This window comes from Paroedura picta, chromosome 6, assembly GCF_049243985.1.
Source record: "Paroedura picta isolate Pp20150507F chromosome 6, Ppicta_v3.0, whole genome shotgun sequence".
Taxonomy (NCBI): domain Eukaryota; kingdom Metazoa; phylum Chordata; class Lepidosauria; order Squamata; family Gekkonidae; genus Paroedura; species Paroedura picta.
Window position 1 is genome coordinate 19,190,634 of NC_135374.1, and position 12,860 is coordinate 19,203,493.

General features: G+C 47.4%; 1 protein-coding gene across 4 annotated transcripts in view; it reads left to right on the forward strand.

Annotated features, from left to right (window-relative positions):
- The window catches only part of ELMOD1 (ELMO domain containing 1), a 59,240-nt gene that overhangs the window by 12,091 nt on the left and 34,289 nt on the right, over positions 1 to 12,860 (forward strand). For all 4 annotated transcript variants that reach the window (XM_077341581.1, XM_077341582.1, XM_077341579.1 and 1 more), the window contains exon 2: positions 8,031 to 8,128. Coding sequence is in view for 3 of the 4 variants with exons in the window: in XM_077341582.1 (XP_077197697.1) it covers positions 8,112 to 8,128 (17 nt within the window). In the remaining variant the exon portion in view is untranslated. The remainder of the gene's footprint in view (positions 1 to 8,030; positions 8,129 to 12,860) is intronic.

Sequence of the window (12,860 nt, forward strand, 5' to 3'; positions counted from 1 at the left end):
TATGATCAGAACTTGTAGTCATTTGTACCCTGCGCTTGTAGACGGGCAGATCTCCTGCTCTTATGGATGGAATTTGCGTTTTTGAAGAAGAGTTGGTTCTTATATGCCGCTTTTCTCTACCCGAAGGAGTCTCAAAGTGGCTTACAGTCGCCTTCCCTTTCCTCTCCCCACAACAAACCCCCTGTGAGGGAGGTGAGGCTGAGAGAGCCCTGATATTACTGAAGGAGAATACTTGGTTCTTATATGCCGCTTTTCTCTACCCGAAGGAGTCTCAAAGCAGCTTCCAATCTCCTTCCCTTCCTCTCCTCACAACAGTCATCCTGTGAGGTAGGTGAATGCTCTCGAGAACAGCTCTAACAGGACTGTGACTGGCCCTGGGTCACCCAGCTGGCTGTACGTGGAGGAGGAGTGGGGAATCAAACCTGGTTTACCAGATTAGAAGCCGCCGCTCTTAAGCGCTATACCATGCCGGCGGTGGCAGCAGACACATATTTAGTGCTCCACTGTGAAGAGTGGAAATATCCGAGCATACGTCTTGCTCGGCACCCCCAGCACTTTTGGGGGGCTTTGAGCAAGGATTCTAGAACAGTATGGGAAGGTCCAGGATGGCCTACAATAAGGCCTGGAAGCATGTCATCTGAGCCACAGAGGGGCAAGAAGCAAGTGTGGAGAGGCCAGCTCGCGTTGGCAGTCCCTCGTGGATCCAGTTGCTGGGCGGGATGCTCAAAATCACTCTTTTGTGATTGGCTTGTAGTAGGAGCCCCGTTCATTGGCTAGGCGTGTGGATCTTCCCTCACCAATCAAAGAGTACCTCTGGCCTGCTGCTCCAGACTTCAGCTCTAGTAATCCTGACTTTCAGAGATGTTGATTGGCAAACGCCTCCTGGGGGCATGATGCTACTACAGCCAGCCGGATCCCAAATTACCAGGATCAGTCCTTGACAAAGTCCTACCTGTATCTGACAAAGGGAGTGTTGGCTCAAAAGCTCATTCTCCCCACCCCACCCCCCAAAAAAATCCTTTTGGTTTCTAAGGTGCCCCCGGACTTCAATCCAGCTGTCCCTAAAGCAGTCGTTAGCCATTTTGAGTCTGTCTCAACAAAAATAAGCAAGATTCTTGTAGGACCAGTCTGTAAGGTGCTATAAGACTCCTGTTCGTGTTCGCATTTAGCATCGTCGTAGATCCACCAGCTGCTTAGAATCATAGAATCAAGGAATCATAGAGTTGGAAGGGGCCATACAGGCCATCTAGTCCAACCCCCTGCTCAACGCAGGATCAGCCCTAAGCATCCTAAAGCATCCAAGAAAAGTGTGTATCCAACCTTTGCTTGAAGACTGCCAGTGAGGGGGAGCTCACCACCTCCTTAGGCAGCCTATTCCACTGCTGAACTACTCTGACTGTGCAAATATTATTCCTGGTATCTAGCCTATATCGTTGTAGTTTACCCATTACTGCGTGTCCTCTCCTCTGCATCCAACAGAAACAGAATCCTGCCCTCCTCCAAGTGACAACCTTTCAAATGCTTTCTACAACTGAGCCTCAAAACTCTTACTGTTCTTTCCCCCCGGTTGGAATTCAAAAGAAGCTGTCTGCTTTTCCTTTTGCTTTTCCCCGCTGATCAAAGGCCAAGCCTGTTTCCTCTTCCATCCTGGTACACAGAGATGGAACACAAGTACTGCACCTGGAAGAGCTGATGGCCCACGAGTTTAATGATCCATCCTACGGTACCCGTGGGCGATCTAGCCACATGGGCAAGGCAACTGCCTTGCCCATGTGGCTAGATCGCCCACGGGTACCGTAGGATGGATCATTAAACTCGTGGGCCATCAGAATTACCATTTACTCTGCAGAATTACCCCAGCCATACCTCCTGATGGCGCAGTCTGCCTGGGACTGCAATATCAGCCAATTAAATGGGCTACTTTGAAGAAGAAGAAGAATTGGTCCTTATATGCCGCTTTTCTCTACCCAAAGGAGTCTCAAAGTGGCTTACAATCGCCTTCCCTTTCCTCTCCCCACAACAGACACCCTGTGAGGTGGGTAAGGCTGAGAGAGCCCTGATATCCCTGCTCGGTCAGAGGAACTCTTATCAGTGCTGTGGTGAGCCCAAGGTCACCCAACTGGCTGCATTTGGGGGAGTTCAGAATTGAACCCGGCTCACCAGCTTAGAAGTCCACGCTCCTAACCACTATACCAATCCTGCCCGTCTCAAATGCACGTACAGAAAGGAAGCCCAGTTGTTTTCTTCTTGGTTCCACCGTCCTACCGGAGTAGCCGGATGCACTGCATTCCTTCCAGTCTTCTTCCTTCCCCTCCTCCTTCCGACTCACCTCTGTCTTGCCGTGATGTAAGAAGCATCAAAAGCATCTTCCGAGAGTGCTGGAACTTTGCCTGCCGGGTTCATTAATGAATTGGTTTGCTGTTATTTCCCTGTCAACCTGAGGCAGGTGTCCCTGCAGTCAGTACCAATTACAGCATGAATTCAGAGGACAGCAGGATAATTCCAGCAGTCAAAATCCATGTTAATGAAAGAGGTTTTCCATACTTTGGGCTTACCCATTTTTTTTTGGCAGCAAGGACTCGCATGAGATCCGGGAGGAAGGCTGTTTTTGAGTGCCTCGCTCGCTTCCTTAGCAGGTGACACTGTAATTAATATCTTCCTGGATAGTTTAAAGGGAGAAGAAAGGGCAGCAGGTCTGTAGGCAGGATAAAAGGATTGCATTTGACCTAACTAGTGCATTAGGTTGCATGGGGGCTTTAGCCATGTTTTGTCAGGGGAAGAGACTGACCACTCTTTTACGCTGTGAGTGAATGCTTATTTGAACACTCTTGAGTGAATATGAATTTCGCCCTGTGAAGTAGTCATAGCTTCAGCCCACGCCCTCATTTGGTTTGTGGTCTTTGAGGTCCCTGTGGACATGTCATCTTACTACCCAGCTGTGAACTCTTGGAAGACTTTGCAGCAGTGTGCGGAAATGTTGGCTTGTGCCATAAAAGCGTTGCACACTCTTGTAAAAGCCTGGTCAGGGCTTGGGGACAAGACCGATCTAGTTGGGGGTGGAGTGGGGGAACAGCCCGCTGGGTTCAGGTGAATCTAGGAATTTTTATGTGAGACAATTTACATCATTAGTCAAAGAAAAATCCATACATGTATTGCAGACCAAAGGTCCCCAACTTTGGTGAGCCTGTGAATGCTTGTGGAATTGGGGAACGATTGCTGAGGGCCACCATAAAATGGCTCCCAAGAGAACTGGGGCTCATCACAAGATGTTTAAGACGAGCCTTATGTTATGATGGAGACAGCTGTCTCTGAGTGGGGGCTTTCTGAAGTCTCAAAGCTGGTGTCCCTTGGACTCTTCTGCAACATCTCCTGCTCCAATGGGGTTGAGGACAAGAAGGAAGGGGGCACCAAGGCACATGTTGGCAGTTGTCATGGTGTCCACTGGAGCTATTTTAGAGATCATTGCTGTAGATACATAGAGCACCGAAACCTATTTTTGCAGCTAGAGGGTGCTGCCATGCTCAGGTGAGAAACATGACAGGGCACTTTTTAAACATGTGGGTTGTTTGTTTTTTTTCCCCCCTGCCTTCTGGTGACTTTTAAAACAAAGACATGTTTCCGTAGTGCATAAATGCTGTTAAGTCACAACCAACTTGTGGCAACCCCAGCAAGGGGCTTTCAAGGCAAGTGAAGAGTGGAGGTAAAATATTTTCATTAAATTATCTCCATTCTACAAAACACCATATATACAGCTGATTTTTCGATATATATATATATAACTCTTATGTACAAATCTTTCAAGTAACTAACTCCAGCTTACAAATTACACGTTTCAGCATTAACAACTTTGAAAATGATAAATTACAAGATTCAAAGTCACACCAACCACAAAACAACACTCCAATGTTTTTCCCCCCCTCCAGCAGTAAATTACAGCTACTGTCCCCCACCTCCTTATGCAATCGGCATTTCGCAACCCTCCAGCCACAGCCACCATCTGCACCAAACTTGTACCAGTTTTCATTCTTTGTCATATACAGGCATGCTTTTTAACCAGTGTATTATGTTCTCCAATGTCCTGTCTACCATCCCTGTTTTCATGCTTTTCATTTTTTTGGAACCTAAGCAGCGTAAGAGCCTCTTGTGGTGCAGGGAGGTAAGGCAGCAGAAATGTTGTCTGAAGCTGTCTGCCCATGAGGCTGGGAGTTCGATCCCAGCAGCCGGCTCAAGGTTGACTCAGCCTTCCATCCTTCCGAGGTCGGTAAAATGAGTACCCAGGCTGCTGGGGGGTAAACGGTAATGGCTGGGGAAGGCACTGGCAAACCACCCCGTATTGAGTCTGCCATAAAAACGCTGGAGGGCGTCACCCCAAGGGTCAGACAGGACCCGGTGCTTGCACAGGGGATACCTTTACCTTTAAGCAGCGTAAGGTGTAACACTACCACCAGGTTTATGATCTGTGCGGTGGTCCATGACAGACTCCTAGCTTTTTTCCTAGTCTGTAGGCCTACTCTAACTTGTTGCACCCTTTTCTCATGTTCCCTCAGAAGATCTGATTTTAGCAAGGTGCTGTTCTTGTCTCTTTCTTTGTCTTGCACAGGCCTTGTTTTCCCTTGGTCTAGGTTCCGTGGTTCTATTCCAGAAATGACCGTCTCCCAGTCTCGATGTTCCATTTCTGACCAGCGAAGGATCTTTCCCACTTCCTTCCGTACTTCCTTGGAAGTGTCGCATTTGAAGAGAAAATTCTGGATAGTCTCTTCCTCATTCCCTGAGCGGAGAAGGTTTTCCATTGGTGGTCTCCCTCCCAGTGCTCAGCTTCTGAGATGTGACACTGGACCACACTATGCGGCCTTCCCTCAACCCACTTATTTGGGCTTATTTGCCATTTTTCTTGTGGAAAACTAAGGCGTTTAAACTTTTTAATGTCATAAATATGCCAAGAAGTGTAATGTTATAGTCTGACTAAGCTCTACAAAGATGCATTTTATATTTATAAAATGTGTTAGATTTGACAAAAGAGTACGTATGTATATATTTTAATTTCCACCACCACACCAAAAAATACCGGGCTTTCTTTGTTTTCTTCTCTGGGGTTTCAGGATTTCTTGATACTTCCCATCTCTGCTAGCTCTTGCTTCACATGGCACGTAGAAAAAAATGACAGTGGCAAGTTTTAGTTATATACCAGAAACCCTTTTGCCAGTACTGGAACTTGATTTGTGATTCAAATTTCCATTCAGCCAAACACACACACATACCTGTTCCACTTAATATTTCTAATTAGGCCTTGGAGGAGGAGCATGTCTCATGGCTTAAGCACTTAACACCCAGTCAGGATGTCCTGCCCCTGAATGCCTCCTCCTCCAACCGGCTTGCTTGTCTGTCCAGCGGCCAGCCAATCACCTTCCATCCCCCACCCCTGACCACCCCCCTCCTCCTACGTCCCTCTAAGGCTTGGAGGCTGCAGATCTCTGCTGCGTGAGAGCTGCCCCTGCCAATGAGTTCCCTAACAGCTGCCTGCAGCCTTTCCATGTCCTGCGGGGAGGGAAAGGCCATCCTCAGAGTTCTTCTATCCACCCTCCAATCTAGCTCCCATTATATTCCAGAATGCAGTGGGCTTGGCCCCTAGTATATACACAAAGCAAATCTGTCACTGAATTTGCTTTTGAAGGATGTGACGGAATCCATCGGTGCAAAGGGTTCAGGGGAGGTAGAACCCTCCTTTATCAACACTGGCAATAATACCAGTTTGCTGGTTCAGGCTTGCTTAAAACTTGCCTCATTGCTAGAAGAGAACCTTAACTTTGCAAGATCAAAGCATCTCTGATCTTAGCATTGACTCAGGAAGGTTATTTGATCAGCGCTGCCGTGGTATCCATTCTGTATGCTTCTATTTCCTTTTAAGAATAAGAATCTGATGGTCCTCTTTTCAAAGATAAAAACCTGTGCTTTGAAGGAGGGGGGAAATGAGTCTGTAAGCAGATTTCTGGAAGTCACACAAAGCCACTCTGTGTTGATTTGAAGCTCAGTTCCGGTTGAATCAATTTCCTTGTAGAATAAGTCAACCATGTAGGTCTACTTTTCTGTTTGTTGGGTCATTCTCTTAGGAAGGGGAATATATAAAGGGCCCCTGCTCCCCGCCCCCCTCAGAACACCACCTATACACTCTGGACCTGTTTGTAGGTTGCAACGTTGTATTGTTTATTGGGTACACAATTATAATGTTATATGTTTACAATTATGTTATTATTGCACCGTTACCCAAATGTTTTATAAGACTGTTCCATGTATTGTTCTTGTGTTACTATGTAAACCGCCCTGAGCCCCCAGGGGGGCGGTATATAAATATAATAAATAAATAAAATAAATATGCTGGAAAAGATTGAGACGCTTTCACAACGGAGAAGGAAAGAGAAATTTTGAAGTTTGCTCATATTTTATCTACAAGTATTGTCTGGGAATGTTATTATGGGGATGTAGATAAAATACATATTTTATCTACAAGTATTGTCTGGGAATGTTATTATGGGGATGTAGATAAAATGTTCTGTTTCAGTATTTACCTTGGAACAAGCCTCTTAAAAATATAGTGGGCATAATATAATGAAAGCCAACATGATGTAATGGTTCACAATGGTGGACTTTGAACTGAAGAATCAGGTTTGGCTTGGAAGAAATTTGCCTCCTGATTCCAAAGTGGGGATCAGCATTTCCCTGGGCATGAAAGAAAGGAACACCAGAGCCAAACACTGACACGCCCCTTCCTGCCCACTCACATAGTCATCTTTTAGAAACCACCGTACAAAACTTTGCCTTTAGCTTCCTGCCCATCCTCATGCTTCATGGGGAGCATTCTCTTTTGGTTTTTTGACAGTGCCACATTTACATAAGATCATTCTACATAGAGGATGGAGCAGAGTTGTTCTCTCTTGCTCCACGGGGAGGGACCAGAACCAATGGGATGAAATTAATGCAAAAGAAATTCCGTCTAAACATCCAGAAGAAGTTCTTGACAGAGTGGTTTCTCAGTGGAACAGGCTTCCTCGGGAGGGGGTGGGTTCTCCATCTTTGGAGATTTTTAAACAGAGGCTGGATAGCCATCTGACGGAGAGGCTGATTCTGTGAAGGCTCAAGGGGGTGGCAGGTTACAGGGGATGAGCAATAGGGTTGTGAGTGTCCTGCATTGTGTGGGGGGTTGGATTAGATGACCCAGGAGGTCCCTTCCAACTCTATGATTCACCACTTCTTTAAAGAAGAAGATGAACATTTTCGATAGAGCTGTTCAACTGCTCCAGGGTCGGAGGAGACGTGTTTCAGCAATATTATTAATGTAGTCGTCAGCCCACTTTTTGCCATTCAAATTGAAATACTTTTAGGAAAGGTACAGAGCATTTTCTGTCCTCCAGAATAGCGATCCCCAACCTGTGGGCCGTGGACCACATGTGGTCCGTTGACTAATTGGAGGTGGGCCACGAAGGACGCCTTCTTCCCCCCCTCCAGCCCTTTACTTCATCCCCCCGGCCTCCTACAACACACTTCGGGTGTCATTGTCTCCCATCACTCCCAGATGGGACTATCTCGTTGCGGAGAAACAAGTTCAGGGTTCCCATTGATGTGTAATTGACATGAGATAATATTTCCATGAAAATAAAATGTTCCTTATGTTCATTGTTGTGGCGTGTCTGTATCTTATTTTGAAGGGATGTTTAAACATTACACTAGAGATCAGAGTGCGTTAGGGCAGTGGTTGAGAGTAGAAGAGTAAACTACCCCCCCCCACCGGGCCTCAGTAAAATTGTCAAGCGTTGAGTGGTCCCCGGTGATAAAAAGGTTGGGGACCACTGCTCCAGAACTCATCCCTGAAAAGTGTCATGCTTGAAGGCTGTTGGAGCATTTCTAAACTGCCCCCCCCCCCGGCCGGTTGCTTTTCAAGTATTGAGTTTCTTACTCGTTTATACATGTTTTAAAAATGTAAGTATGTTACTTATGGTTGAGCACCTTTACCAACTGTGTGCCACTTTCTTCCACAGCCTAAATAACTTCTGAAGAAAGAAGATTTGCCATTGACCACTTGAGAGCAGTTGCTGAGACTGAAGAACCAAGCTGCCAAAATGAAGCACTTCCTGAGGTAATATTCTCATTTATTTATATTCTTCTGTCTGTGGGTGTCATAGTTGAAACAGGTTATCAATGAAGTTAAGTATACACACTGGTTTTCTAAAATATTTTTAACTTTTCTATCGTGTTACAGTATCTTTCTGTACCCAGAGTAATAGGATTCTCTGAACTGCTGAACTGGTATAAGGTTGAACATTTTTGTACATTATGCACATTTTTTTTCCATACAGGAATCTGAAGTATTTGTTTCCTGATTACTTAGGGTTGCCAGTCTCTAGGTGGTAGGCAAAAAATACAAAATGGGATACACAGTGTATAACAGTTAAACAAAAGAACAAAATCCACTGTGTAAAGACAACACAAAAGAATTGGTACGATATGAAGAAAACCTTTATCCAATGCATTGAAAGCACAAACAGTTCATAGAAAAACTTCACTGCACAAGTGCCTAGAGGGCTCTAAAGAATAATCACATCCTAATGAATTTCTTCATAGTTTAATTGCAGAGTGACAACTCCTAAACACATAAAAGACTGTATGGAAGGACTGTATGAAACTATTCAAGAAATTCATTAGGATAGAAATGTTATCTAGATCCCTCTAGGCCAGGGGTAGTCAAACTGCGGCCCTCCAGTTGTCCATGGACTACAATTCCCATGAGAATGGGAATTCTCATGGGAATTGTAGTCCATGGACATCTGGAGGGCCGCAGTTTGACTACCCCTGCTCTAGGCACTTGTGCAGTAAAGTATTTGTTGGGGTCCACTGAGGAAGCATTCATGTGCGAGACACAGGATTTACCAGTTCCTCGTTTGGATTTGGAATCTCTTGATGGTGGCTAGATATATCCTGGGATTACAGCTGATTTCCAGATACTATAGATCAGGGTAGTCAACCTGTGGTCCTCCAGATGTCCATGGACTACAATTCCCATGAGCCCCTGCCAGCATTTGCTGGCAGGGGCTCATGGGAATTGTAGTCCATGGACATCTGGAGGACCACAGGTTGACTACCCCTGCTATAGATCCATTCACCTGGAGAAAATACCTGCTTTGGAGGGGTGTAGAAACTCGTATATCTTGATAAAGACTATCAGGGACTCGGATATCTTCCTCTGCTATTCCTGGCATGCAGACGAGGCTGCCTGCTACTGAGTCAGAGCACTTGATCTCTTGAGGCTGGTTTTTTCTATCCAGATGGGCAGACACTGTCCACGTTCTCAGGACAAGGACTTCCACGCCACCTGCTACCTGATCCCTTTTCATTTGGAGATGAAATCCAGGCCTTCTGCATGCAAAGCAGAAGCTCTTCCCCCGAGCAGCCGTGCCGTAACTGCTTCCTCCCCCTGTCAGCTTTTCAAAATTGTTTTCTGTGTTATTTATCGACAATGTTCGTTCTCGTACCTTTGCCTGTGTTGCAGGGGCTCCAGATGAACAGAGGTTTAACCATTTTGCTCCTGACTGTTTATAATGGTGCGGTCACAGCTGCAGCCTTTCCTGTGTGGCTGGCGTGTGCGTGTAGACCATAATATGAATCACTGTTCTGAACGTGTAGAACTTTACATGCAATATTAAACAGTGCATACCAGGGGACTATATTATAATGAGACTCGTTTCCCATACGAAACACTGTGCTCCGTGAGAGTCTCTTTTCCTTTGTCTGAATTGTTCAGTAACTGAATCAGTGGCTTGAAAATTTCTAAGGCTGCAAATACTGGAACAGACAGATAGGAGACCGGCCCCGTGGGTCAAGAGTGCATTTTCAGCACTGTCTGCATTTGTGTGTGCCCTTTTTGCTTGCTTAGGACGTCTGTCTGCTGATCTGGCCAAACCACACGGCTGTGTCTCTGTGACCATTTACACACTGGGAACTGCACCGCCCCAGTTCCCTTGCAGGAGCACAAATCGGGGGCAGATGAGGTGCACCGGGCCAAATGCTCCCCCATGTGGGTGCAGGAAGAGGTGGGGCAACCTGCCACGACTGAAACTCCAGCCTGCATCCAGGCATGAAACCTCCAGTGCGTAAACGGTCTGGATGGGAATTCTTTCCTCCTTTCTCACCAGGTACAGTCATTTCAGACTCTCTCCTCTTAGCTCAGGCTAGAGTTGACCCGCAGCACTGAGCGCTCTCCATGGTGCTGCCGACTGCTGAACAGCTTTCGTCCTAAAGCAGAAATGGTCCACTTGCTTTTGGCTTTCCTTGAGAAGCAATCTGAACTGACCAAACCAGGGGTAGTCAAACTGCGGCCCTCCAGATGTCCATGGACTACAATTCCCAGGAGCCCCCTGCCAGCATTCGCTCCTGGGAATTGTAGTCCATGGACATCTGGAGGGCCACAGTTTGACTACCCCTGGACCAAACGCTTAGACCAGGGGTAGTCAAACTGCGGCCCTCCAGATGTCCATGGACTACAATTCCCATGAGCCCCTGCCAGCGAATTCTGGTGGGGGCTCATGGGAATTGTAGTCCATGGACATCTGGAGGGCCGCAGTTTGACTACCCCTGGCCTAGACGGTGGGACAGGAAGAATAGATGGCATTTTTTAGGATATCTAGCGAATGGCAACGGGTGCAATCCTGCGCATGGTTGTAGAAAAGTAAGACCCTGGCTGCAAGTTATGGCTGTGCAAACAAGAAGCAGCCTTCTCCGTGTGTTTGGAATTCTGAAGATCTCCGTTGCAGCCCTGTCTGAACAGGAGCGGAAGGCCAGACTATGCTGAATTACCCTGCATTTTTTCCCCATTTCAGAGAGCCTGAGTGAGTCAAAGTAGAGGGGACAGACAGCCTGTGGAAGGGTGACCTCCTTCTCGGTATTGACAGAGCTGTGGCCGTTGCCAGTGACCGTCTGGTGTTCACTGAGAAGCGACCAATTCTTGAGCTAAAAAGCATTCCTGAGTTGCTAACCGTGTGTGCAGCTTGGTGCAGGATTGTCGGCATCTCACTCCTGTTACGGAGGGAATATTTAAAACTAGAGGCAGAGCCCGCTGCACCCAGGAATACAATGGTTGCTAGCACACACACCTGCACTGTGATTTTACTGGGTTCTGGCCCCCCCACTCCCCGCTTGAGCTTGGGATCCAGTGTGGTGAAGTGCTTAAAGAGCAGCAGGCTCTAATCTCAAGAGCTGGGTTTTATTCCTGACTCCGCCTCCATATATGGCCACCTGGGTTACAAACTTCCAGGTGGGGGCCTGGAAACCTTCAAGAAGATGAAAGAGGGAAAGACAGGATGAAAGAGAGAGAAAGCAGCTGAGAAAGAAAGGGAAGGAGGGAAGGCATCAGTTCTCCTGAAGAAAACAGCTGCTTGGGAGCAAAACTGGCCCTCCTACCCCCAACCCATACAACAGTGTCTACACAGGTCATCACCTTCCCATCCAAATCCACATTTTCCAAAGGCCCAGCCAGGCAGGCTGTGGAGGGGTGGACTGCCACCTTTCCCCCTCCCACATTTCCCAAAGGTTAGGCAGGAAGGCCCAATGGGGATTGTTCTGAGAAACTGGATTTGGTGAGCTGGATTTGACTCCCTCCTCCTCCACATGCTGAGTGACCTGTTAGAAACCATTGAGACCTGGTTTAAACCCAGAAATCAACTTCATTCTCTTGCTTCAGGCAAGTAGGGCCGCCCCTCTGAATCCTTTTCCTAATAATCCCCGGTATGGAGGAAAGTATTCAGGAGCTCTTTCTCCATGGAGTTTCACTGTAGAAGAAGAAAAAGAAGAGTTGGTTCTTATATGCCACCTTTTCCTACCCGAAGGAGGCTCAAAGCGGCTTACAGTCGCCTTCCCTTTCCTCTCCCCACAACAGACACCCTGTGAGGTAGGTGAAGCTAAGAGAGCGCTGATATCACTGCCCGGTCAGAACAGCTTTATCAGTACCGTGGTGAACCCAAGGTCACCCAGCTGGCTGCATGTGGGGGAGCGGAGAATCGAACCTGGCATGCCAGATTAGAAGTCCGCACTCCTAACCACTACACCAAACTGGCTGCATGTAGTAAGAGTGGCTCATGCTTCCTGCAAAAACCTGGTTTGCAGAAGGGCAACCACCCTCCTCTTTCTCCACAGAGGACTTGGTTTCTCTCCTTTCCTAATAGGTTTTTGCAGAAGCTGCTGTCATGAAGCCCCTACAGAAGCCTAGTAGGGGAGCCATTGACCCTTCCCTTTCACGGCGCATGCTGAAAACCTGGACAGGATCTCTGGCAACCGTAAATAATGATTTGACTGTTAAGCTATGGCTGGGCTGGTGGTGTAAGAGAGCCCTGTCGCCAGGCTTTTGGTTGAGGTCAGGTCAAGGGGAGAACTTGGGTCCCTCCTCGATTACTCTCCAATGATGTCATCTACATCCTGCTGGGGTTTGTTAGTTTTTATGTTGCCTATTAGTTTGTTAGTTTTTATGTTGCTGTTGCCCCAGCTCCCCCCCGCCCCCCCCCCCCGCAGTAAGAAACTTCCCAGGCCGCAAGCTTGCGGCCCGGCAAGCTTCTTACTGTGGGAGGGGGGAAGAGGGAAGCAGGGCCACGCACGCGGCATGCGCATACGCAGCCACACATGCGCACATGTGCGCATGCACGACCCATTCGCACATACGCATGGCGCCTGCGTAGCCACACATGCGCGGGATGCACGGTCGGGCAGTCGCCCTCCCTGATGCCGCCGGTCCGCAGCCTGTAAAAGGTTGTGGACCACTGGCCTATTCTAAATGTTGCATTTTAATTTCTGTTGTAAGCCACTGCAACCTGGCAGTGCAAAGA